Source organism: Pan paniscus, chromosome 1 (genome assembly GCF_029289425.2).
Source record: "Pan paniscus chromosome 1, NHGRI_mPanPan1-v2.0_pri, whole genome shotgun sequence".
Lineage (NCBI taxonomy): Eukaryota > Metazoa > Chordata > Mammalia > Primates > Hominidae > Pan > Pan paniscus.
Window position 1 is genome coordinate 7,577,135 of NC_073249.2, and position 27,445 is coordinate 7,604,579.

General features: G+C 38.4%; 1 protein-coding gene across 1 annotated transcript in view; it reads right to left on the reverse strand.

Annotated features, from left to right (window-relative positions):
* KMO (kynurenine 3-monooxygenase) overlaps window positions 1-27,445 on the reverse strand; it is a 62,430-nt gene that overhangs the window by 24,498 nt on the left and 10,487 nt on the right. Inside the window, exons 2-10 of the mRNA XM_003824529.6 lie at window positions 20,878-20,947; window positions 20,020-20,117; window positions 18,754-18,843; window positions 14,126-14,174; window positions 9,032-9,119; window positions 7,452-7,617; window positions 4,754-4,825; window positions 3,199-3,320; window positions 1,163-1,310 (exon numbers count right to left, since the gene is read on the reverse strand). Coding sequence (XP_003824577.1) covers window positions 1,163-1,310; window positions 3,199-3,320; window positions 4,754-4,825; window positions 7,452-7,617; window positions 9,032-9,119; window positions 14,126-14,174; window positions 18,754-18,843; window positions 20,020-20,117; window positions 20,878-20,947 — 903 coding nt within the window. The remainder of the gene's footprint in view (window positions 1-1,162; window positions 1,311-3,198; window positions 3,321-4,753; window positions 4,826-7,451; window positions 7,618-9,031; window positions 9,120-14,125; window positions 14,175-18,753; window positions 18,844-20,019; window positions 20,118-20,877; window positions 20,948-27,445) is intronic.

A 27,445-nucleotide genomic window follows, 5' to 3' on the forward strand; every position in this document is an offset into this window, starting at 1 on the left:
GCTGGTGAGAATGTGGACAGAGGGGAACTCTCGTTTGGTGGGAGTATAAATTAGTACAACCACTATGGAAAACAGCATGGAGGTTCCTCAACAAACTAAAAATAAAACTGCCATATATGGCAGCAATCCCACTGCTGGGTAAATATGCAAAAAGAAAGAACATCAGTATATTGAAGAGATATCTGCACTCCCATGTTTATTGCAGCATTATTCACAGTAGCAAAGATATAGAATCAACCTAAGTGTCCATCAATGGATGAATGGATAAGGAAAATGTAGTACATATTCACAATTGAATATTATTCAGCTATGAAAAAAGAATGAAATGCCATCATTTGCAACAACATGGATGGAACCAGAAGACGTTAGTGAAATAAACCAGGCACATAAAGAAAATTATCACATTCTTTTTTACTCATATGAGGGAGCTATAAAAATTAAACTTATGGAGATAGAATGATGCTCCCCAGAGACTGGGAATGGTAGTAGGGTGGAAGTGTAAAGTGGAGATAGTTAATGGATACAAAAATAGTTAGATAGAATGAATAAGATCTAGTATTTGGCATCACAATAGGGTGAATGTGGTTAACAATAATTTATTATATGTTTTAAAATCACTAAAAGAGAGGAATTGGGGTGTTTCTAATACAAAGAAATGATAAATGCTTGAGGTGACAGATACCCTAATTACCCTGACATGGTCATATACATTGTATTCCTGAATCAAAATATTGCATGTATCACATAAATATATAAAACTAGTATATATCCATAATAATTAAAAAATTTTAAAAAATTAGATGTAAAAATGGATACGGGAGATTCTCTGTAGGTTATATACAAAAACTATGCCATTTTACAACAGGGACATGAGCATCCATGGATTTTTGTATCCACAGGGGTCCTGGAGCTGATCCCTTGGTGATACCAAGGGATGAGTGCGTTATGCTTTCTGCTTTTTTCTGCTATGGATAACTGGATTGATTAAACCAAATTCTGATTAGAGTGATCAATCTAGCTACACTGCTGGTATGATTGCTGACTTGATTGTGCTTTCAGGGATTATGTGGGGATAGTCTTAGACATATTTTTTACGTAAGACTTGTTAGCTGAGACTGACCCAGAAGTATTTCAGGGACTTACCTAGGGAAAAGGAACTTACCGCATTCATTCCTTGCCCAAAAAACGGCACTATAGCATGAGCTGCATCTCCCAGCAGTACACAGTGAGATTTCAAGTGAAATGAAGAGCACTTTACAGATATCATGGGCTGGGCAGGCAACAGGAAGAAATCTTGCACTAGGAGTTTCCTTCAAAGGAAAAGAATCCGAATATAAAGACATCAAATCAGGTATTAAATCCTGCTAAATTCTTTCAGGTTTACTAAATTAACTATCACGAAGTTTTGTTGAAAAACAAGAATGCCAAGAAGAAAACAGAAAAGGGAAAAACTGAAGTTTTTCCAGTCCTAAAATTCCATTATTCTAATTACCTTCTTGGTCTGCAACAATGTTAATCACATTAAAAATAAAAGTTTGGCTGTATTTGAATAATTTAAATATTTCTGTATCATATATTATTAAAACTTTGTTATCATGCACCTGGGCCATGAGATTTTCAAATACAGCAGTGTATTTTAGGTTTCCATAAAAAAATTGAGCAAATGCTACTGTGCATTTGATTAGAAGACAATAAACCAAAATTGAAATTAATGTGAATCTTTATGTATTTGGAAATAGATAACAGTAATAAAACTAGCATTTGGGGGATGGGAATAATTTGTTCAAGTGGTACAAACTTTAAGTTAGACAGGAAGAATAAATTCAAGAGATTTATTTTACAACATGGTGCTTATAATAAAAAACAAACAAAAACCCTAATATTTGTAAAGCATCTGTAGAAGAGTTGAGGAAGCTCTAAGTAGACAAATGGTACCTAGCCTCAAGAATCTTAAATCTGGCTGGAAAGGCAAAAGATAGCCATGAAACCAGTTTGAAGGTACACAAGGTCTAATTCTGGTGTGCAGAGATTTCTTTTCACAGTTGGAGAAGGTGAGATCCATAGAGACTAAATTAGTCTTCAGGGAAGGAAGTGACTAGCAATTTTTAAAAGACCTGCTATGGGCCAGCAGTGGGTTATCCCTTTTACATAATTAGCTCATTTAATTTTCACAAATGCCCCATGGTAGATACCCATTTTAAAGGTGAAACTCAGGGAGGTAAGGGGCAGAAGCAGTGTGAAAACCTTGCTCTGCTATAGACTGAATGTTTATGCTCCCCTAACATTCCTTTGTTGGAATCCTAATCTCCAATGTGATGGTATTTGGAGATGGGGCCTTTGGGTGGTGATTAGGTCTTGGGAGTGGATCCCCCATTAGTGGGATTAGTGCTTTTATAAAAGGGACCCCAGAGAGATCCCATGCCCCTTCCAGCATGTGAAGACACAGCAAAAAGACTGTCATCTATGAACCAAGAAGTGGGGCGTCACCAGACACCGAATCTGCTAGTGCCTTGATCTTACACTTCTCAGCCTTTAGAACTGCGAGCAATACATTTCTGTCATGTATAAGCCACCGAGTCTATGGTAGTTTTATTATGGCTCACTGAACTGACTAAGGCATGCTGTCTGTAGCATTGCGCTGCCTTCATGAAGACATCATTGGAGGTGTCTAGAGAGACAACTTAATATGCGCTAAGCCTTGTGCTGAATGATTTATAGACACGATCTCATTTAGTCCTCATGACAACCCTTTGGGATAGGTTCTATTATTTATCAACCTTTTCCCACGAGTGGAATATGGGAAAGCTTACGTGTCTAGTAAGTGTAGGATCCAAGATCTGAGGCTGCCGGATGTATCTGCTGTGCCAAAGATTTGTGTATCTACCAGTAGAAAAAAGTTCAGCCAGTTCCTGTGGCACACCAAGCCCCAAGGAGCCTGAGGAGCCTGCATAAGATGCACAAAAGCCTCGGGACATTGGTGGCTCATCTTTCCCGGAGGAACTGGCCACGGCAAGGGTGTTTTTCAGAATTCCTGCTCACAGCACAATATCCACTTAGACTTTTGCTCTAATGTAGGTTTCTGTCCAGGTTACTGCATGATCCATCGTGTTTAACCCAAACTGAAATCAGGTGCATAACCTTTATTTGAATTTGGAATAATTAAAACAAATGGAGCAAAAGGCACATCTTGCAACTTACTCTCCAATTAGAGGGATGGCATCCGGAAAGTATTTCTGGAAGAAATCTACCACGTCATTACTGGTTAGAAGTTTTTCAAACTCTTCAAAGGGCATGAACAAAGTACATGTGAATGATTTGTCCTGTGAGAAGAAGAGAAACAGAGTGAAAGGGGATGGGGGCCAAGTGACGCTGGCACTAGGTGGCTCCCGAAATCACAAGACTTCTTGCTGTGACCAGGGAGCTTTTGGAAGGAATGTCCAAGCAGACAGGAAAGGCACTGTCACTTTGTTCCCCTGCTCCCAAAGAAAAGCTCTGCCAAGTCCCAGGGGTGCTCTCCAGCTTCTTTGATTATTCGGACAATTTCTATATTGTAAACTCTCCATTTTCACACAGCAAATACTACACTCTTTTTTCTTTTTCTTTTTGAGATAGAGTCTCACTCTGTTGCCCAGGCCGGAGTGCTGTGGGGCAATCTCAGCTCACCGCAACCTCTGCCTCCCAGGTTCAAGCGATTCTCCTGCCTCAGCCTCCTGAGTAGCTGGGACTACAGGCACCCACCACCACACCCGGCTAATTTTTTGTATTTTTAGTAAAGACAGAGTTTCTCCATGTTGGGCAGGTTGGTCTGGAACTCCTGACCTCAGGTGATCCACCCACCTCGGCCTCCCAAAGTGCTGGGATTACAGGCATGAGCCATCACACCCAGCCTACAGTCTTTAAATTACTAATAGGTTGGTTAGATTTGACATCTCTTTTTCTTCCTTTTAGGATTGTATTACTAGGCCCTGGACCCCAGGACAGACACCAACAGAAACAAAAAAGACCCCAACCAGAGAAACAGCTATATCTACCTAGGAAAAAAGTCTCTAGGGTCTAATGAAAGAAAAGCCATGCTCTCTTTTTTTTTGAAACAGGGTCTTGCTTTGTTGTCCAGGCTGGAATGCAATGGGATGATCACGGCTTACTGCAGCCTCCATCTTCGGGGCTCAAGCAATCCTCCCACCTCAGCCTCCTGAGTAGTTGGGGATGCACGTGTCACCATGCCTGGCATTTTTATTTATTTATTTTTTTTAGTAGAGGCAAGGTCTTGCTATGTTGGCCACATCAGTCTTGAACTCCTGAGCTCAAGCAATCCTCCCGCTTTGGCCTCCCAAAGTGCTGGTATTACAGGTGTGAGCCGCTGCGCCCATCCCCATGCTGTCTTTTGATAATGCATATTCCAATGTACTACAGACCTTAAAGGCTGAATCACTTCCTGATAGATAACTTAAATCTCTTTGGCTTTACTGGAAGGGCTGTTTCCTCCTAAATTGTCTTTAGTGGAGATGACAGGCACCACCACACATAAACTCTTGTTATCCATTCATGTAAGTTAAATCTCCTTTCCAAAGTAAATAATTGGAAATCCTTCAGATTTTTCCTCAGTAATCCCAAAGTTTCAAAGCTATAATCACTAAATGGATTAAACAATGAAGAGATCAATTAGGTATATATATTCTAAGTACAAATGTAAGTAAATAAACAACATTAATTACAAATGCAAAATTACAGTTGATAAAAAATTCTATACTACCATGTTAGGAAGTGCAATCATCATAAAGGTATTTCTAGGCCAAATATGCAGATAATTAGGTTCCATGGCATACTGCAGAAAAAAGAATATATGATTGATTAGTGCATTCATATAGCAAACCTATAAAACGGACTCAGCTTTATAATAGTTTCCACAGTAATTAAAACCAGTAGCATCTACATGATGATATGCACATCTATTGCTACATAAAATAGAAGTTGTCTTAGAAAACACTTTGTGTTCTGTCTTTATAAACTCAACCTTAGGTAGGTTTTTGATATCAGGTATATTTCAAGATTTCAGAATACGTGCGTGTGTGTGTATATCTAAGGAAAAAGACAGAGAGAGAACATCTTATGTTCTCAAATGTTGAATCATAGCTGGTATAATTATACCTGATATATATGTACACACACATGTACATATCTAGATGTGTACGTGTGTATATGCACGTGTATATAATGTATGCACATACATTATATATTTATATATATATTTTTTACTTTATCTTTTGCCTTATTTCAGAACTTATCTATACTGGACAGAAAGGTCTTACATTTAAATTTCATGAGCCAAACCAAAATTTTAGAAACAAGCTTCTTATCGTTTGTTTCCTATAACATAAATAATAGAGAAGAGTCTTATTTCTTTAGTGGGTCCTCTGTAATTACTATTAATACAAATGATAGCCTGAATAAGTATTAATTGCTTGGATAGATCAATTGACCCAAAGACCCAAGTGACCCACAGTTTTGAAGGTTCCCAGGGGTATTATATACATAGAAATATGCAATCAATTTTCCAATTATTTCAAATTTGTATTATTTTCTACAGATGTTTTGAGAGCACCTTCCATGTATAGCTTACATAGTAAGAATACCGAAAAAACAGCATAGTCTTGGAGCTAACATTTTTACACTGTATCATAGTTATTTGTGTCTTAGGTGAAGGGACTGTGTCTTCCTTGTTTTTTTAGCCTCAGACTCCCAAAGAAAGCCCAACACACAGACACAGAAATGAGTACGTGCATAACTCTTGACCTTACAGTGCAGTCCAATAGGCAAGAGGAATACATATGAAAAGCAATTACTTCGCTTTAACAGTAATACTAGTGGTAGAAAGCCATTTACCCAATCTCTTGCCCCCAGCTCCAACCATCGGAAGAGTGCAAGTGTCTATTTCATACATTACATGAAGAACAAAAGAAAAAAAAGACACAAAGAAAAATAGAGAAAGTCTCATAAGCTTGTTTTTGGGCCCTGTCAAAATGCTCCCATGTCTGAGTCACATTGCCATGCCTAAACAATGTTCTTAAAAGAGTGGAGACATTTTTTAAAACCATCAATTATTACTATTTATTATGTATACCTAGAAAATAAAGGGCTTTCTTAAATCTACTTTAGCAAGCACAGTTCTTCTTAAGTCTGGAACAATTTTTCAACAGAATTCTGTTATCCTATATCCAGAGTTATCAGATTCTGGGCCATGAGAGCAGAAGCTATCTGAAAACCAGTACAATAAGCACTAAAAAATTAGCAAATACATTTTGACCATGAGGATGAAACAGAAAGGTAATGAAATGTGAAAATATGGGTTTTACTGGCTGATATTTAGTATTTAACAACACTATCCCATATTGACTAGCTATTTTACACTTGTCTGGATTTAAGAGGATAGATTAAATCAGCATCTTAAAAATGTATGCTTTATATGCAAATCAAGTATTTAATGTTGTTTGCATATCCATACTTATAAGCCAATATCCTTATTGTTTCTGTTAGCATTTTTTTCTTAACAAGTTCCTACACTTATTTGCTTATGACAACATGAAAACATTACATACCACTTATTTGCCTCCAGTCACATATGGTTTAACCAGGAAATGAGAAAAACACAATAGAAATCACTTTACAACAATTTTCTAGTCATTTTATTTAATAACTATTATTTGATTTAATCATGGTTATAAGAACCCTGGATTGTCAGTATACTGAAGGATTCATCATCAACCTGTTTTTTTCTCCCAAGAGAACATAGACAAATGATATTATTCAAATCCTTTATGTGTTTCCAATAGGAGGGTTGTAACTTCTCCCTTCTTCCCTTCCCTTCCCTTCCCTTCCCTTCCCTTCCCTTCCCTTCCCTCCCCTCCCCTCCCCTCCCCTTCCCTTCTTCCCTTCCCTTCCATTCCCAGACAGGATTGGGCTATGTTGCTCAGGATAGAGTGCAGTGGCATGATCTCGGCTCACTGCAGCCTTGACCTCCCAGGCTCAAGCAATCCTTCCACCTCAGCCTCACGAGTAGCTGGGACCACAGGCGTGTGCCACCATCCCTGGCTAATTTTTGTATTTTTTACAGAGACAGAGTCTCCCTATGTGGCCCAGGTTGGTCTTGATCTCTTGGGTTCAAGCGATCCTCCTGCCTTGGCCTCCCAAATTGCTGGGATTACAGGCATGAGCCACTGCGCCCAGACTGCTCCTTTCTTTTTCACTCCAGAAAGCATATCAAACACGAAAGGACTGAGAATAGTGTTGTTAAAAAGATACCCATGCATCCCATTTATTATTCATTACAAAGTTCTTGTGATAGGCCTCAAAATGGATCAAGACATGCTGCTGAGAACCACTGCACTAGAATACGCATTCACGCTCATGGAGCAAGGGTTGTGGGAAGGGGTTGAGAAAGGGCAAGGACTTACATCTCCATTCTTAGGTGGAATAGTCAACTCCATGTACCCGTGAGGAATGTACTGCTGACTGTAATCAAAGCGAGGTTTCTTCATCAGGTGAGATCTGACAGTTGAATAGGCTCCATCACATCCTACAATGAGGTCACAAGTGACATCTTTGGGAACTTTGTCAGATCTGAAAAATAGAACAAAACATCCAAAAGAAAAATATGTCTAGTGGTGAAAATGATGATGCACCTCTGGGTATGAGAAGTAGTGGCTCCATAGATAACTTAGAAAGCTCACTTTCACATGTTTGACTTGGAGCTTTGAGTTAATAGATGTAACATTTACATGAAAACACTTGTCCCAGTCATAAGTTTGCTTATGAGAATAGCACAACACCATATTGATTAATAAAGACATGGTAGGCCACAGAAGTGTGACAGGATTTGAGATTTCTGCATGAAGGAGGAGAATCTTGAAAACAGGGCAAGTGTTCCAAGTGTCTGAATGAATGTATGAATAACCACAGGATTTTCTAAGAACAATACATTTGGCTTGAGCACAGGTATTAGAAGATAAGCTTAAGAAAAGAATACAAGGTAGGGAGAGAAAGGAAGGGGAAAAGAAGAGAATCTTGAATGTTAAGATAAAAGATTTTAAAACATTATTCTGGCAAAAGGGAAACTGAAATTATCTATTAGGGGAATGATGTATGAAGAGTTGCAATTTAAGAAAACTTCCTTGGCAGTTTGAAGAGAAGGCAGAATGCCAAAGGGAGCAGAAAACAGGGATGAGGTGATGGCAACACATTATATTACATGTGCAGGAATGAGAGCCGGAAGTACTGTCCTGCAGCTAGAAGGAGGAAGAGAGACTCTGAAGCCAGTAGAAAGTAGGAGAGACTGGGGAGTGTTATAGATTTAATGGGAGAGGACAGGGGAAAGAACACATCGTGAATGATTCTAATTATTCAGGCATTAGTTCTGGGGAAGTCAGGAATGGGATGTGATTTGGGAGAAGTAGGTGATCAAGGTTTTAGATATGTTTGAGATAATGGCAAGATGTTCCAGCAAGGATGTTTGATGAGAAGTTAACATAAATTGATTTGAGCTTCTATAAGGATTTAGAATGAAGAAAGAGGCTTGGACTGGAAATGTTCATCTTAGAGATGTGGTTGTTGAACCCATGAGTGTGGATCCATAGCATATCGCAAGAGTGGGATATGAGGCTTGGAACCTTAGAGGAAATAGAATCATCCAAGGAAAGGCAGAGAAATAGCACCTGGAAAGAGAACAGGAGGAGAGCAGTGGAGGGTCACGTACATTTGAGAGAGGAGAGAGTTTGAAGCACATTAGAGTCACCAGTGTGGAATACAGTACAGTAGGAAGGTGAGCAAGTGTGAGAATTAAGAATTATTGGCACTGGTGTTCAGATGGCCATCAGGGCCTATTTGCAATCTAAAATTCCTTGAATCTAGAAACTATTTGGATGATCCTTTCAATAATCTTTTAACTCTTTCAAAAGAGCCAAAGAACAAAGTTTGCAGATACAATTCTCCACTCCCAGCTTTCACCTCTGAAGTCCAAAACCTGACCCGTAGTTACCCAAGCACTGTGATCATTCCTTCCTCTGGATTACATTTCAACAGCCTGTGGTTAAAGTGCATTTTCACATTGGGGTATTTCTCAGCAGCTGAGGAAATGGAGAAAGAGGCAAACAGAAATGAAATCTCAATTCTTACTTCACTTAATCAAATTGAAATAGTAATTGTTTTCTGGGAACAGTATGGTAGAGAATTTTATTCATAACAATGTAAAAATAAGTTCACTTAAATGGTAATTTGACAACTGTTTGGTAACTATTTCAGTATAATTTGGTAGTGAAACAGATGAATAAAAATCAATTATCCTCATCTCAAAAAGAAAACATCCAGCTGATTCCATTGTGCAAACTCTTGCATTGCTGTAATTATTAGCACCCTGGGAAAGAAGCAAGCATCACATATTTCAGAAGTCGCCTCTAATCCGAGGCTTTGTTGTGACTGGAAATATTCAGTCAAACTCCTTTCCTCATATTACGCATGTCTCTCTATCTCTTTTTAGCTAGTTTTCTGGAATGCTGATTGAAGTTGTCACAAATAGAGATTGTTGATTTTAAATCTCTTTGAAATCAAACACTGGAATAGTGAGGGGGAAAATGAGTAAGAAGCTTTGAAACCTCTCAATAAACTGAAACAAATTATTTTCGTAATTTTCTGTTCTGCCTGCTAGCACTCTAGAGAATTGAGTGAATTTCAATTTATGAACTATTAATTATGCCCTTGTTACAACAGTAAAATGTGATTTTGTCCCTATTAATGCTCATGTATTCATCTATAAATATAGCCTATTTATAGTTCTTAAAGGTATAAATCAGAATACAGGTGTTAGAGCTGGAATAGACCTCAGAGATGATTTAGTTCAATATCCTTCTTCTTAAAAAGGGAGTAACTAAGATTCTGGAAGTAAAGGTAAAATGCCTGAGATCACACAAAGTGAAAAAATTAAGGACCAAACTCATCAAGTTGTATACATTAATTATGTACAGTTTTTATATGTCAAAAACGTAAATAAAAAGAATGTTGAATTTGAAAAAAATGGGGAAAATAAGGCAGGAGTTCTATTCCTGCCTGTACTTATCTCCTCTCTTCATCTCAATCTTGTCTTATTTTACTCTTTTTTGTTTCGGTTTGATTTGGGGTTTGAAGATTTTAACTTTCTTGCAAAATCTGAGAGACCCTAAACCAAAGAAATTCATCTATGTATAAGAAGTAGTTTGGCAAATAACTTTGAAGTAATCAGAATTGACCTGATATACCAAGGATATATTTTAGAAACATAACATGTCTTTGTGAAAAAACCTTTTTAAAAAATTATGTTTATTTTTTACATAAGTATATAGTATTTTGCATCCTAAGTAATTTTTTGTAGAACGTTAGTCCTGGGATATACTCCCTAAAAAAACTGTTCCGTTGCCAAAGACTAGAGTAATGCTGAATACTCTGTCTTGGGCTGTGCTGCCCTGGTGTCCAGCCACATGTAGTGTTTGAGTGCTTGGAGTGTGGCTATCCTAAATTGAGATGTGTTGCCTGTATTGGATTTTGGCAAATTAGAACAAGTATATATAAAAAGAATGACAGTGAATAACTTTCTGATATTGATTACATATTGAAATAATATTTTGGATATATTAGGTTAAAATATCTTTTTTTTTTTCTGAGACAGAGTTTCACTCTTGTCGCCCAGGATGGAGTGCAATGGCATGATCTCAGCTCACTGCAGCCTCCGCCTCCAGGATTCCAGAGATTCTCCTGAGTAACTGGGATTACAGGTGCCCACCAACACGCCCAGCTAAGTTTTATATTTTTAGTAGAGATAGGGTTTCACCATGTTCACCAGGCTGGTCTCCAACTCCTGGCCTCAGGTGATCCACCCCCTTCGGCCTCCCAGAGTGCTGGGATTACAGGTGTGAGCCACTGCGCCTGGCCTAGGTTAAAATATCTTATTAAACATAACACCACCTGCTTCTTTTTTTTTTTTTTTTAACATGGTTAGCATAAATTGGAAAAGTATACACGTGCCTGGTATTTGTGGCCACATGTTGGACTGTGCTGCTCTGGAAGATCCACAATGCAGACCAAGAATATAATAAAAGCCCTGAGAAGTACTATAAGAGAAAAGACTGAAAACTTGTTTGATGCAGGGTTTGTCAGACTTATTTGGCCACACATCCTTTGTCTGTTTGCTTTGGCTTAATAATTATTAACATCTCACAGAATAGCGGATGAACCGTGAAACAATCCCCCATGAAATGCCGACGTAGGGAAATCATGTAGCAACAATGTTTTCAGAGAGGAGTTTGTGCAGTTAGGGAGAAATGAGAATTTACAATTGATTAAATGTGTGGAATGAAAACCTCCCACATTTGATGCCTCGTAAAGAAAGAACAAACTTTATATGCCCAACAAAGTTTAAGAGTGAAGAGATTCAGCGTTCATTTTATTGATGTATTTATGGCATTTATGAAATTGTGTGCCATGCAGCACATTCCTAATGAAAGACAATTTGGGGAACTTCTGGTGTGTACACCAAGATTGTACCTTTCCCGTGTTTTAAGTTCCTTAGTATTAGCAGATGTTTTATATATAATATTGGAGGCAGAAGTCATAATAATTAAAAGCATGGGCTTTGGAATAAACAGACTCAAATTTAAATCCAGATTCTACCACTTACTAACAGTGTGATCCAAGCTCTCTAAGCCTCCATTTCACCATCTATAAAACGGAAATAAAAGTAATTTCCCCCTCATAGAGTTGTTGGAAGGGTTATGCAAATCTATGCATGTAAAACACTTAAGATACAGCTTGGTGCTTCGATGAATGTTTGCTATTAGTTTTATCTTGATAGATTGAGAGGATTTTTGAAAGAGTGTCATAGGTCTGCTGTACTGCTTTTTGTAAAAGCTGTTTTGTGGAGTTTTCTTGTTGTTGTTTTGTTTTGATTTTTTAGAGTTGATGTCTTGCTCTGTGGACCAGGGCTGGAATGCAGTGATGCAATTATACTCCTGGGCTTGAGCCATGCTCCCTCCTCAGCCTACCAAGGTGCTGGGATTACAGATGTGAGCCACCGCACCCGGCTGGTTCATTTGCTTTCTTGAGATCAACCTGAATATACCTAGCAAACTGGCTCTACTACACCCATCTACCCATCCAAAAGGCAGTCTGACAAATATAACTAAAGAAATACAATTAGTAATAATACTAAACCCTCTTTCTTGTATCTGGTGAATCAACTAAAGTGAAATTCCTCATAGGCCTCCTCCTCCCAGTTTAATCCCATTTGATTCAATTACATTCAGTAGATATATTGAGGAGATTGTGGAGAAACAAAGATAAATCATGTACAGTCTCTGTTGAAAAATCAGAGTCTACTGGGCTCCATCACGAGGGACTAGTTTAAAAGACGGTAGAAATATTAAGTGGCATGCTTTGCTGGGAATAAATCTGTTTAATACAAATGCTGAAGGGAGGAAAAGCAACTACAGTGTAGGCCTAAACTTAGTAAGGGATACGTGGGGTGTGACTGGATCGACTATGCAAACTACAAATTTAATTTGTAATCCAGTGGCTTTTCCATGAATAGGTAGGCTTTTTTTAGTTACACAAATTCACAACTTCAGGGTTCTATTTACACCTTTTTTTTCTCAACTTTCTATATCCCCTATGTCTCGATTTGTTCTCTTACAAATATCATGAATCTATACTCTACTCTCCAGCCACATTACTATAGCTTTATTCTTGGGCCCTTCTGTGCCCAGAGATTATGGAAATGCCTTGAAGATTGCAACCCTTTCTCAGTCTTCACACTATGGCTTTTCATCTCTCTAAAAGACAAATCTTTATTATTATTATTATTATTATTATTATTATTTTATTGGGACTGAGTCTCGCTCTGTCAGCCAGGCTGGAGTGCAGTGGCATGATCTCGGCTCACTGCAACCTCCACCTCCTGGGTTCAAGCAATTCTCCTGCCTCAGCCTCCCGAGTAGCTGGGATTACAGGCATGTGCCACCACACTCAGCTAATTTTTTTTTCTTTTTGTATTTTTAGTAGATACAGGGTTTCACCATATTGGCCAGGCTGGTCTCAAACTCCTGACCTTGTGATCTGCCTGCCTCGGCCTCCCAATGTGCTGGGATTACAGGCGTGAGCCACCACGCCTGGCCCAAAAGGCAAATCTAATTGTGTCACTTTGCAAATTGTTTGAGTTTATCTGTCGTTCCATTAGAGTGTGAGTTCTTCATCAGCGTGAACACTCATTCACTCAGTGCCTAGGAGACCATAGGGATTCAGTATATGTTGAACAAATGATTTCGATTCAGAGAATTGTCAGTGAAGTGGGTGCTAGCACCCGTAATCCCAGCTACTCTGGAGTCTGAGGTGGGAGAATCACTTGAGCCAGGAGTTCAAGACCAACCTGGACAACATAGAAAGACTCTGCCTTTAAAAAAAAATGTAAAAAAATTGGTCGTATGTGGTAGCATGTGCCTGTAGTCCCAGCTTCTCGGGTGGCCAAGGTGGGAAGATAGCTTGAGCACAGGATTTCGAAGTTACAGTGAGCCATGATTGCACCACGGCACATCAGTCTGGGTGACAGCAAGACTTTGTCTCTAAAAACTTTAGGCAATTGATATTTTCAGGAAGGACTTCGTTTATTTCATTTTTTTGAGACAGGGTCTCGCTCTGTTGCCCAGGCTGGGAGTGCAGTGGCACAATCACATCACTCATATCTCACTGTAGCCTCGACCTCCCTGGCTCAAGTGATCCTTCCACCTCAGGCTCTTGAGTAGCTGGGACTATAGGTACACGCTTCTACACCCAGCTAATTTTTTATTCTTTGTAGTGATAGGGTCTCTCCATGTTGCCCAGGCTGGTCTCAAATTCCTGGGCTCAAGCGATCCTGGCCTCAGCCTTTCAGAGTGCTGGGATTACAGGCATGAGCTATCATACCTAGCTTCAAGAAGGACTTTGTAGTGTACATAGTCTTGCTCTTCATAACCCATAAAAAGGAGCAGCAAACAAATCCAATAAATCATATGACAAGATTAGTGTCATGTGCTTTACTCAAAATGACAACTGGTGAATCAAACATTAGACTTACCAGTCAATAGATCCTTGTTTAGATTTTCTCTGCTTACAGAAAGAATATACTGCAAGAAAAGTAGAGTAGATACTGTTTGTTTCTGGTGAATGGACAAATATAATTCTAAGTTATTCACTCAGCAATAAAACATATTTATTATTTAGCAGAGGGTTGCAAGCTTAGTTTTATAACCATTTCGCTAAGTGACCTTTGATTTTTTTGTTTAAAAAAGATCCTTTAAACAAACACATATAATACAATATCCAAGTTTACACTTAGGCTTTTTCAAAGTTTAATACTTTAAAAATCAAATCCTTCTCTTGTAGCTAAAATATAATTTTCATCAAGAGAGTTCTGTTTTAAAAACAAATCATAAATGTAATATTTTCAGCTTAGGTCTCCAAATTTAGCTCTTAGAAAAACTTCAGTCATGGCAGTATCACTAGAATCAAAGTGCTATTTCCTGAAGAGACAACTTTAAAGGATTTCATTTCAATGTAAAAAGTGTGTGTGTGTGTGCGCGCACGTGCGTGTGTGTGTGTGTGTGTTGGTTGTGGCAGGGATGAAGATTGATAGGAATAGGACCAGTCCTTGCATGGAACATGTGTTGGTTGTTTCTGACTTTATAGGACAATTCAGCAAAGCTGACCCTCCCTTGAGGCAAGGTAGGCACAGCGCCTATGGGCCTACAATACTTTTTTTTTTTTTGAAACAGAGTCTTGCTCTTTTGCCCAGGTTGGAGTGCAATGGTGAGATCTCAGCTCACTGCAACCTCCACCTTCCGGGTTCAAGTGATTCCCCTGCCTCAGCTTCCCAACTAGCTGGGATTACAGGTGCCTGCCACCACACTCAGCTATTTTTTTTTTTTTTTTTTGTATTTTTAGTAGAAATGGGGTTTTGCCATGTTGGCCAGCCTGGTCTCGAACTCCTAACCTCAGGTGATCCACCGACCTTGGCCACCCAAAGTGCTGGGATTACAGGGATGAGCCACAGCGCCCGGCCACTTTTTTCCTCCTGATTTAAAAATAAACTAAAATCAAAGCATTTTTATGGACTCTTAAAAGTATTGTAAAAATGTTTTGATTTTAGTTTATTTTTAAATCAGGAGGAAAAAAGTGACCAGGCATGGTGGCTTATTCCTGTAATCCCAGCATTTTGTGAGGCTGAGGCAGGCTGATCACTTGAGGTCAGGAGTTTAAGACCAGCCTGGCCAACATGGCGAAACCCCGTCTCTACTAAAAATACAAAAACAAGCCGGGCGTGGTGGTGGGCGCCTGTAGTCACAGGAAGCTGAGGCAGAACTGCTTGAACCCGAGAGGCCTAAGTTGCAGTGAGCCGAGATCGTGTTACTGCACTTCAGCCTGGATGACAGAGTGAGTGAGACTCTGTCTAGAAAGAGAGAAAGAAAGAAGGAAGGAAGGAAGGAAGGAAGGAAGGAAGGAAGGAAGGAAGGAAGGAAGGAAGGAAGGAAAGAAAAATATTATGTAATAAAAAATATGTAATAATAAATCTGGCCTGGATTTTATTAATCTTTATACCAATGAACCCATAAAATCTAATTTTTAATATTTATCATTTTTCTAGAAAAGGAGCCCATGGAGGCCAAAGTGCCCACCTGGGGCCCATTAAAGTCATAATGCAAGCTGGTAATTCAGGGTGAATCTATTCTTCAAAACTTTAAAGCATATAATTTTCCAAATTATGGGACATAACAAATATTTTTAACACATATACACTAATTTATAAATCTTCACCTCATCCAAAAATAGAAGTATACATTGGCAGCTAAATCTATACTTGGTGTAAAAATAACTTGGTCAGTGGCAATGACTGAAGAGGAAATTCCGGTCTTTGTATAATTTAAAATGAACAGAAACATCTTCATTCTCTGCCTCAAAGCTAGGTTATTAATAGACTGTATTTCAACAGAAATCAAACTTGCTATTTAAATTATGTTAGGAAACATTCAAATTATAAAGCTTTTTTAATTTTTAATTTTTAAAAAAATTTTTGAGACAGGGTCTTGCTGTTCCCCAGGCTGGAGTGTAGTGGTGTGATCATGGCTCACTGCAGCCTCAACCTCCTGGGCTCAAGCGATCTTCCCACCTTAAGTCTCCCAAGTTGCTGGGACTACAGGCCCATGCCACCATGCCCGGCTAATTTTTAAATTTTTTTTATAGATACAGGGTCTTGCCATGTTGCCCAGGCTGGTTTTGAACTCCTGGGCTCAAGCAATCCACCTACCTTGGCCTCCCAAAGTTCTGGGATTACAGGTGTCAGCCACTGTGCTTGGCCCAAATTATGAAGATTAATTTACATGGGGAAAATATTTTCTTCCCACATCAGTCATCTGGGAACTGATAGACTTGTCATCCCTGCAGGAACACCAGAATGTCCCTTTCTAGTCTACTCCATATCTTTGGACAGTATTATATCATAACCAAATATTTGAGTCGTTCCCATCAAGTCTTACTTCTCCAATATTTAATTCTACAAGATTGGTCTGATGAAGAATAAATAAGAATAAACAAGTCAAGCGCTGTAAAGTGGCCTCTGTAACCAAAAAGATAATAGTAAAACCTAAAAAAGGTTACATATATCCTTTGGAGATCTGTAAGACATTAGTTGTAGTACTGACTACCTCAGACATATTAGAAAAAAAAGTTTATTTTCTCTATTCTCAATACCTTCAAATGAGAATGTTTTCTACTAAGGGGGAGCCATTTCTCTATTTTGAGCATAAGAGGTTAGGTTAGGATTAAGAACTGAGGAGCTCTGACCTGCTCTCTATATTAGAGAATATTTTGACAGTTTCCAGGGCAATTTGGGGAGAAGATGGGAGGACCCAGCAAGACAAGAAGAATCTGGACATCACATTGGAGAAAGTTCAAAAGAAAAAACAGCTGAAGGAGGGAGGCCAGGGAAGGGAGTCAGAAAGGATTTTGGAGGTCAAAATTTGCAGATTAGAGATTTCTAAATCATTGCCCGTGCCATCCACAAAGGGGTCTCTTCATGACCCGTAGGTCTTCAGCAGACTCATGCATCTTTTGAGTGAGTGTTGTCTGTGGGAATTGGTGGAGGAGGTATATTTCAAATCTGGACCACCATGGTACACGGCCAATACCAGGTGAGAGGGAGTGGGGTACCAAGAGGCAAAGGAGGCCAAGAGAAGGTGGGCTCCCCGGGGATGTGAAGAAATCCCGGAGTCATGGGAATGGCTTTGTGCTCCCACAGGCTGTGGAACTGACCAGGTAAAGCAATTTTATGCAGTTCTTAAAGGGCAAGGAGGCCGCCATATTTGACCGAGACATAAAAGTGACGATAAAGAAAAACTGAAGTATGTGGGGCCCCTGTAAATTTTGCATAAACTGAGTTCTTAAGAATTGAGAAGTAGCAGGAATGATGCGGGAGGGGCCGTTTCCTCCTTGTAATGCATTGAAGGCCGCAAAATGGGAACTCACACCAACGCTTTCACTCTCTTGGGGAATGTCTGCACGCTCTTTCTCTCTCTCTCTCACACACACTCACACTCACACACACACAGACAAGGTGGTGGGGTGATGGTGTCAGCTCCAGGTCCCTCTCCTCATTTAGCTTTTCTGATATTTGAACCGTATCTTATCTATGGATACATTATTGGTTCAGTCTCTGAAGCGGGGGCGGCTATGATGACTTGGCCTTCCTCGGGACATTCCTTGTTAATACAAGTGAACAGTGAGACGATTACGTTGATTTCACTCTCAACTCAGTGAAAGAAGTAAACACCCGGAAGCTTGTTAGAAATGTAGAACCTCCGCCTCCACCCCAGTCCTAATGAATCAGACTGCATTTTAACAGGATCCCAGGTGAGTTTGAGAAGCACAGGTCTAGTTTCAATGAGAGCTCTGCTGAGGGTCAGAGACTTAGAAGAATACGAATTCTCACTCAGACTCTGCACTTCATAAAAGGAGGCATGGCTGGATAAAAATAAAGGAAGTTGGAGTTTTTCTGTTGTCGATGGATGTTTGGTGCATTCATTCTCTCTCAAGAAACAGAATCAGAAGGTCTAATTAGATAAAATACAAATACATATTTCCCCCGTTCTGTGTGTTACTGTGTGAAAGATAAGGAAAGCACAGAGCAGGATAATGAGTCTCCTTTCATAAACTCTCCATCTTCATCTGGCCTCTGTTGTTTTAGAAATCATGTAGTACTCAAAGCATTTCTGGATCATTCCATACATTCTATTATAAGCCCAATTTTGAGCAAGAGGGTGAGTTAGGGAAGGGCAACAACATCATGAAACCTTCTAGATTGTTCTTGTACATTATGCTTGACGACAAATAAGATAGTCATCTTCTCTATCTAATTGAAAAGGAGAAAAGAAGGAAAGGCTGTCCCAGGTAGCAGGGCAGCGCAAAGGCAAGAAATGACACAATAAGAACAGTAACAGCTAATTCTTCTTGAATGTTTATTCTGCGCTGGGGCTTGTTTTGAGCATCTCCTCTGAATAAACTTGCCAACTAGTATCTGTATTCCTGGGGTCTAGACTGAGCCACGCAATGTCAGAGATAGGGCTGGAGAGAGAGGGGCCATCAAACAAGAGGCAAGTTCCAGACGTTGACTTCCTTATAATCAATGCACAATGATCTCCGGGGTAAACCTACCTGAGACTTTGTCCCATAGGGAATTGCAGACTTTTTTCCTGAAAGAGAGTGGATCATTCTTGCTCTCATGGGAATACCTTGGGATACAATCTGAAATGAAACCAGAAATATTGACTTCAATGACAGTAACATGGCATTATGCAAGAAAGATAGAAGTTGATTTTTAAATGTAATTTCATATATTCTCCAAGAAATTTTAAAAATTGTGAAAGACCATAGAAGCCCGACGTGGTAGAAACTCCTTCAATGAAAATGGTGATCCTGAAGCTTTTAGTTTGTTTTTTTAATCTTAGATCTTAGAACTGGCTTAAAATTTATCTGATCTAAATCGAATATCACAGATTGAGGAAAGTGATTTGTTGTTACAGAGGTTAAGTGATTTTCTCATCATGACAAAAAGGGAGATTATGAGGAGTAAAACCCAGGGTTCCTAACATTCAGTGCAAAGTGTTTTCTTACACATGACTGCTGCTATCTGGGAGAAAATAATAGGAATGCAAATAGCACTCATATTTGCTTGTACTGTCAGCTCAAAGACACATTGTCACTGAAAGTAGTATCAAGAAAAATACATCTATCATGTCTGTTTATATTACCAAGCTAACATAGACAGTGAAAAGTTCTACAACATTAAGCTCACATGATGAAAATCTACTACAGGCCCACCATTCTTTATCCAAACCCATGGGGCCTGATGGTTTCAGAATTCAGAATTTTTCAATTTTAGAAAGTAGTGTAGTACACATATGCTGGATATCGCGTAAACCCGCCCCATAATCAAACAAAAAATTTCTGTAGCAAAACATATTTATGCTAAATGAGATTTTTAAAAGACTACAAAGAGTCTCATGTCATGTCAGATTTTGCTACTCAGTGATGAGAAGCTTTCTATTTTCAAAGTCTTTTTGGAGTATAGAATTGTAGATAAGATATTACGGGCCTGTGCAATTGAAAAAAAAAAGGAATCTGGCTCCTTTTATCCTGGATGCCATCTTGACTCTCACTTTCTACAGGCAGTGATGCACCATCCTGTTGAGAACCCAATATCAGAAGCAATCATCCGGTTGCAGGGTCCCCCTCGGGTGCCTCGAGTGTCCAATGTTCACCCTCTTACCAAATTTCGAATTTTAAAAGCTTTAGTAGAATGAGTTTTCATGCAGAGATTCTTGGTATTAAATGGTAGTTTTTAAGCCAGGATGAAATCAAACCACGCAATTGTTGAAAAATACCAGGTATTATCTTCTGTAAGAAAGATATATTAAGTACCTGATCTTCCAGGCCAACAGCTTTCAAGGCTTGTCGTCCTCTATGAGAAAGGGCTAAGTTAATGCTTCTTCCACGTGTGAAGGTAGCCACTCGAGTATCTGAGACATTGGAAGCAGACTCCATGTTACACACACTTTATATCCTAGCTCAGGATGAGCAAAATTACTGCATCTGAACAACTGGTTCATTCGGAACCAAATTAAAGACCTTCTTAACTCTTCTAAAGAAAATGCTAATAGCAGTAACTTTATATTAAATTAAATTTAGATAGTTGGTGTTTTTTTAAACAAAACTAGTTTTTTTTAAAAAAGCATTTTATTAAAGAAACTTTTTAAGTTCAGAAAATCTAAAGAAAAGTCAAAGAATTAGAACCACATCCTGCAATTCTTTTTCTTTCTTTCTTTCCATCTTTCTTTCTTTCTTTCCTTCTATCTTTCTTTCTTGCTCTTTCTCTCTTTCTTTCTTGCTCTTTCTCCTTCCTTCCTTCCTTTCTTTCTTTCTTTCTTTCTTTCTTTCTTTCTTTCTTTCTTTCTTTCTTTCTGTCTTTCTTTCTTCCTTTTCTTTCTCTTTCTCTCTCTTTCTCTCTCTTTCTTTGGGTCTTGCCCTTTCACCCAGGCTGGAGCACAGTGGCATGATCTCGCCTCACTGCAACCTCTGCCTCCTGGGTTCAAGCAATCCTCCTACCACACACCACCACACCAGGCTAATTTTTGTATTTTTTGTAGAGATGGGGTTTTGCCATGTTGCCCAGGCTGGTCTCAAACTCCTGGCCTCAAGCGATCCATGTGCCCTGGCCTCCCAAAGTGCCGGGAGCCACCGTGCCCAGCGTTCATCCTGCTTTTTTCACCATGGACGTACCTTCCCTAGCTTCATATACATCAATCTGGAAATTCCTCTTTGCAAGAAAGCATGCTTGTAATGAGCCAACCTAGAAATTAAAAAAAAATTAAATATTTATCTGATTCCACAAATATAGGGAATTTTTAGCAGCAAAATGAAACATCATGTGAGGCTATGTTTTACTAGCCTCACATCGTGTGTGGTCATATTTTACCAGCCTCATTTATCACATTGATTTACTCAATTTCTGCTGAAAAGTATCAGTGGCAAAAATAGCAATATTTATTCAAGATTAAGTGATATGATTTTAGAAGTAGTTTTTTTTTTTACTTTTTTATAGTGAGGTAATTTTCAAACAGAAAGAACATAAAACATATATATCTTACAGAATAATTAGAAAGCAATTCTTTATAACCTTATATCCCTTATAACCACTACTTTGGTCAAAAAGTAGAATAGCGTCATTCCTCCAAAACTCCCCCCACCTCCTCCCCAGTTACAGTCCTCTTCCTCTCACATAGACGTAAACATTATTCTGACTTTTGTGATAACCCATTCTTGCTTTTTTACATTTTAGCCTTTAGGTATACATATTTCTAAGCAATATACTTTAATTTTACCCATTAAAAAATTTTTAAGTTTTTTTGTAGAGATGGGGTCTCACTATGTTGCCCAGTCTGGTCTCAAACTCCTGGGCTCAAGTGATTCTCCCACCTTGGCCTCTCAAAGTGCTAGAATTATAGGCATGAGCCACTGTGCCCAGCCATTTACCCATTTTTTAAAACCGTATAGTTAGAATCACACTGTGTGTGTGTGTGTGTGTGTGTGTGTGTGTGTGTGTGTGTGTGTTTTGTTTTTGCATCTTGCTTCTCTAAGGCAACATTGTGGGATTCATTTATATGGTTACATGTAAACTTAAGGTCATCTTTTTTTTTGTTTCTATATGATTCTTCATTAAATGAAAGATCACAGATTATCTGTCCTACTGTCAAAGGACACTTGAGTTGTTTCTGGTCTGGGAATATGTTAACAATGCTTCAAATAACATTTTTGTGTGTGTGCAGGAATTCTGGTACATATATGATAACTTTTTTTCAAGGGTTCTATACATGGAAGTGGAATATCTGGTCAAAAGTTTATGTACCGTCACTTTTCTGATGCCAAACTGTTTCAAGAGTTGGTTGTAACACCAGCAGCTTCTGAGAATTTATCTTTGCCAGCACTTGATGTTCTCAAACTTTTCATTATTGTGGAGTGGGAGGGTGGGAGCTGGTAAGTCGGAGAGGAATGTAGTTTTACTTTGCATATGCTTAATTACTAAAGAAGTTGAGCACTTTTTTTTTTTTTTTTTTTTTTTTGAGACAGAGTCTCGCTCTGTCATCCAGGCTGGAGTGCAGTGAGCACTTTTTCATATATTGATTGGCTGTTTGGATCCCCTCTTTCACCAAGTGTCTGTTTAGATCTTTTGCCCATTTTCTATTGGGTTGCCTATCTTTTTGCTTTTCTTTCTTTTTCTTTTGTTTAGTTGTTCATAGAGTCTGAATATAGAGTCTTTGTCATTTTTAAACATTAAAAATATCTTCCATTCTGTGTCTTGCTTCTTAAATGCTATAGTCTATTTTGAGGATGAGAAGCTGTTTATTTTAATGTAACCATATTCATCAATCTTTTATTCTATTATTAATGCAATTACAATTGTCATTTTATTTTTAATGCAATTACAAATGTCTTGTTCAAGAGATCTTTGCCTATTCTGAGATCATAAAGAATTTTTTCTGATCTATTGTCTTCTTAAAGCTTTAGAGTGTTGCCCTTCCAGTAGCTTTATATAGGCTGTGGTAGTTTACTACCTCATCACTAGCAACTTGTATTGGGTAAAGGCATCTGTATATAATTATCACACTTGAATTTTCAACAGTAGTCAATGCCGTTAACTAAACCTTCTGGAAACATTAACCTTCTCTCATTTTCTGGTTTTCTTCATACGTCTCTGGCCAGTCCCGCTTTTCCTCTTTCACCATTGCAAAGACAGACAAATATTGGAGTTTCTCAAATCTCCATCCAAGTCTGTCTTCTCCATCCATGATGATGTGAAAATGTATATTTCCTATCCAGATCTGTTTTTTGAGCTCATGCATGCAAATGTTTAAGTGATACAGCTTCTTGTATGTCTCAAAGCACCTCAAAATCAACAGATCCGAATTGAAACTTGCGATCATCGCCTCCCATCTCATCAATTCTCTCCACATATTCCCTACGTAAGTGAATGATATGCCATCCATCCAGTTGCTCAAACTAGAAAGCTAGGAGTCACCGTCTCTCCTTGATACTCCATTCCCAGTTCTGCCAGTTCTACCTTACAATGTTTTTCCAGCTACCCATCTCTTTTCATTTTCACCTTTCTGCCTCTAGTTATTGGAATCATTATGCTTAACTAATATCAAATTTTCTGTGTATTCTACCAGCATTCATTTTGCCTCTTTCCAATTTATTTTCCACAAGCAGTAATTTAGGGTGATGGTGTAATAGGTCATTTGAACTAATACCTCTACTGAGAGGAAAAGGAGATGCAGAGAGATGACCTGGCATTTGGAGCCATGCCTACAGGCATCTACAAATGCAAGAGAGGCTGAGGACTTCAGTAGAATTTTTGACAGACTCATGAAACTAGAAGTACAAAATTTGGAGTCTGGGACACTCCCGCACCCCTTGCTCAGGAGGGCAGGTTCTGATAAACCCCTTATGTTTTAGATCAGGACCCTAAACAGGTACATCCCAGGAGAAGGGCAAACTGGAAGGAAACCAATGATCCAAGGGCCTGTCTGGAAATCATCTCTAGTCCTGATCAGATTGCATTAATTTTTGATTGCTGGTAATCACAGCCACCCAACAGAAACAAACATAAATCCTCTCTGGAAAAAAAAAATGACATCACCATAGGCCTTAGATTTTCCCCACATTTTAAAATATAGAAATCCGATCATGTCACCCTTCTGCCCCAGCCTTGCTATCCTTCTTTTAGCCATTGTATTTGCCATGCTGCCCCTTGCTGAGGGGTTTAGCGTGTATGATATCCATGGCCAGAAGTGTTATCTTTCTTCTTTATATAGTAAACTTCCATTCATCCTCCAGGTCTCCACTCAGCTTCACTCTCTGAAAAAAGATTTCCTGGGCCACCCTACCTCAAATCCTGCAATTATGAGTTCTCACAGTGCTTTGAACTTTATCTTTGGGGTAAATTGCATCCTTCCAACTTCATATGTTCAAGTCCTAACCCCCAGTACCGTAAGAATGTGACATTATTTGGAGATAGGATCTTAATATAGGTAATCAAGTTAAGATGATATCATTAGGGTGGGCCTTAGTCCAATATGACTTGTGTCTTTATAAAAAGGGGAATCAGATATGCATTGAGAAAAGATGATGTGAAGAGACACAGAGAGAAGACTTCCATCTACAAGCCATGGAGAGGGACCTGGAACAGATCTTTCCCTCACAGCTCTCGGAAGGAACCAACCCTGCCGACACCTTGATTTTGGACTTCTAGCACCAGAACTGTGAGACAAGACATTTCTGTTTCTTAAGCTACCTGGTTTGTGGTAATTTATTTATTTTGGCAAGCCTAGCAAACTAGTACAAAGAGCTTACAACAATAGAAAATTTACATCTTTAGAGTGATTCTATAATCAACATCTGTCTGTCCTTTTAAGCTATCAACAGGTTTTGCTCACCATTTTATTCCTAGCATCTACCATTGTGTTTGTAACATAGTAAGTGCTTCATATATATTTGTTCAGTGTATAAATAACGGTAGAGATTACATTTTTAAGTAAAGTTTGTAACCAAGTGAAGCCAAAATTTATTGAGCCCCTACTAAATATAACTTAATCTGCTAAATTTTAGGGACTCAAAAGTTACCAAGATAAGTCCTTGTGCCCAGTAAACACCCTATTTAGTAAAAAGAGACAAAGGTATAAATGTATCAATGTTTAATGAACCACTTTTGAGTATGGAGGCCCACTTCTTACATTAAAAATTTGCAGATTCTTTTATATTATTTGAATTTCTAACATAGATTGTTTAAAAATATATAATAAATTTAGTCACAAATCATCTACATATACTTTAAAAATAATTATGTGTTTAAGTCATATAATTTCATCCTACTTACTCAAAATTTTGTATGCATGTTATTTCACAGACCCCTTGCAAAATAGCTCTGGGCTCACAGGTAAAAATCAATGTAAAAAACAAAAAGAATAAGTCAAGTTCTGGAAAACACACATGAAAAAGATTAATTTTTTCTTGACAAATGTGGCAAATTGTATTTTTCAAAGATGGTCATGATGATATCCTTTATCCTAAATGCTCTTCTCCAGTGTGATCTTGATGCTCCTTCATCAACACATGGGGTTTATTTCTACAATCTCTTAAATCTAGAAGGGCCTGTGGTAGCTTTGACCAAAAAAATGCAGTAGAATTACCCTTGAGCCATTTCCAAGCGTAGTCCTTAACTGGTCCAGAAGCTTCTGCTTCTTTCTTTTAGGAAGTCAGTTATCACAAAAGACAACAGGTCGTGAGAGTTGGAATGAAGACACAGGAGGTTCATTTATTAGATTGGTGCAAAAGGAATCACGGTTTTTACCGTTAACCACAATTACTTTTGTATCAACCTAATAGAAATGAGTCTCTCTTACTGAGAAAACAGGTAGGGAGAAAGGCAAGTAGGACACTAGAGCCACAATCTAAACAACAAGTGATCAGTGAAAATCTAGTGTAGGGAAATGGCCTAAAAGGAGAGATCCTGGGATTCAGAAGCAAGAAATCCATTCGTCCATCTCCTAAAAATTCAACCACAGTAAAGGAGCTACAATATATAATGCTGCAAACAAAGCTCTCAGTGACTGTGTTGGAATAGGATCAGCTCTAAGCCAATGATGGGCCAATGGTCTGGTTGCATGGGTTTGTTATGTTCTTTTTCTTTGATGAAAATTGATTCCAGGATCTCAGAGGAGGAGGGCTGACCAAGGTGGAGATTCTGCCTCAATATTTCTAAGGTTGGCAGATGCCAATTCATACCTTTCCAACGCTTACGTGTTTGCCAACTGAACATGTATTAATTGTTTTTATGGGAGAATAAGGGATCTCGGGTAGTGTGGGCACAATAAGATTAAATCTAACTTAGGCTCATGAAAATATTAAGTGCTAGAGAAGATGAGGCCTAATGGGATCTCCTACACATTGCTTGTAATTATCTTTTCAAGTTGGATATTCACATATTGAACAAACCAGCAATTCCTCTTAAAGGCATATACACAAGAGAAACTTTTGCTATATGTATATTGGGTGACATGTGCCAGGTTGTTCAGTGTAGTGCCTTTCATAACTAAAATAGACAAACAAAAAAGTGGGGAATAGCCAAAATGACTATCAGAGAGGAATGAACGAACACATTATGGCATATTCACACAGTGAAATATGATATGAATATATTAGCAAGACTATAAGTGAAAAAATAAGACTCAGATAATTTTATACTGCATGATACAAAATAAAAACAATCAGGACTAAACTATAGACATATGCAAATATATAATTTGTGAAACACATAAGTAGTATTTATATGTACATGTATATATGAGATAAATATGTAAATAATATATGATAAAACTATATATAAAAAGGCAAGGGAGTGATAAATAAGATTTGGCATAATGCTTCTAATGGGTGCGGGGCAAGTACAGAGTTGATGAAGTCACTGGCACTCTGTCACTTCTTGTGTTGAGTAGTAGATTCATGGCTGCTTATTATTATTATTATTAATAAACAAACAAACAAGGAAGTAAAAGTGTTTTCTCCAAGACCAGTCATAATAGTGTGTAATGAAATAGAGCTTGTATAAATATGATCCCAATTCTGTGTAACGGAGGTTCAAATAAATTTAAAGAAAAAATACAATGGTAGGTGTTATGTCAGTTCAGCCAGAAGGGGTAGTAATGTGCATGGCTAACAATATAGCTTTCCGACTGTAATTTTCTTTCCCCTCTCACTTTCTGTAAAAAGTGCTTAATTGGGAATAACTGTCAGTGCCATCTTGAGTTGTTAAGCTGGCAGGAAGGACTAAGACAGAAATATATAAGTGGAAAGAAAATGTGGTGTGCAAAGCATGCTAAGCGCACCACAAACTCTTGGTTAAGGCACAGCTGGGTTCCTGAGCATAAATAGTGAAGGAGGATAGCACAGGGGAGAAGAAATCGGGCAGGGTTAGACAGCTGGGAGAAACAAAATGATTTTTTGATTCTGGTTCTGAGGGTAAAGCCTTAATAGAGACAGGACTGTTCCCAGTAAGGACATGAACAATTATGAAAAGTTTCTGTATTTGTTTCAAAGCACCAAACGTTCACGATAGTGAGATGTTTGCTCACAAAATAATTTTGCAAATTAAACATTTTTATGAATAACCAGTCTATCCTGTTTGTGTGTACGAGACTTTGAGGACATTCCTTGGTTACATAATTATGGATTTACCCAATTTATCATTATCTCACTTCTCCACTTTCTTCTTCTGTCTCGTCATACTTCCTTA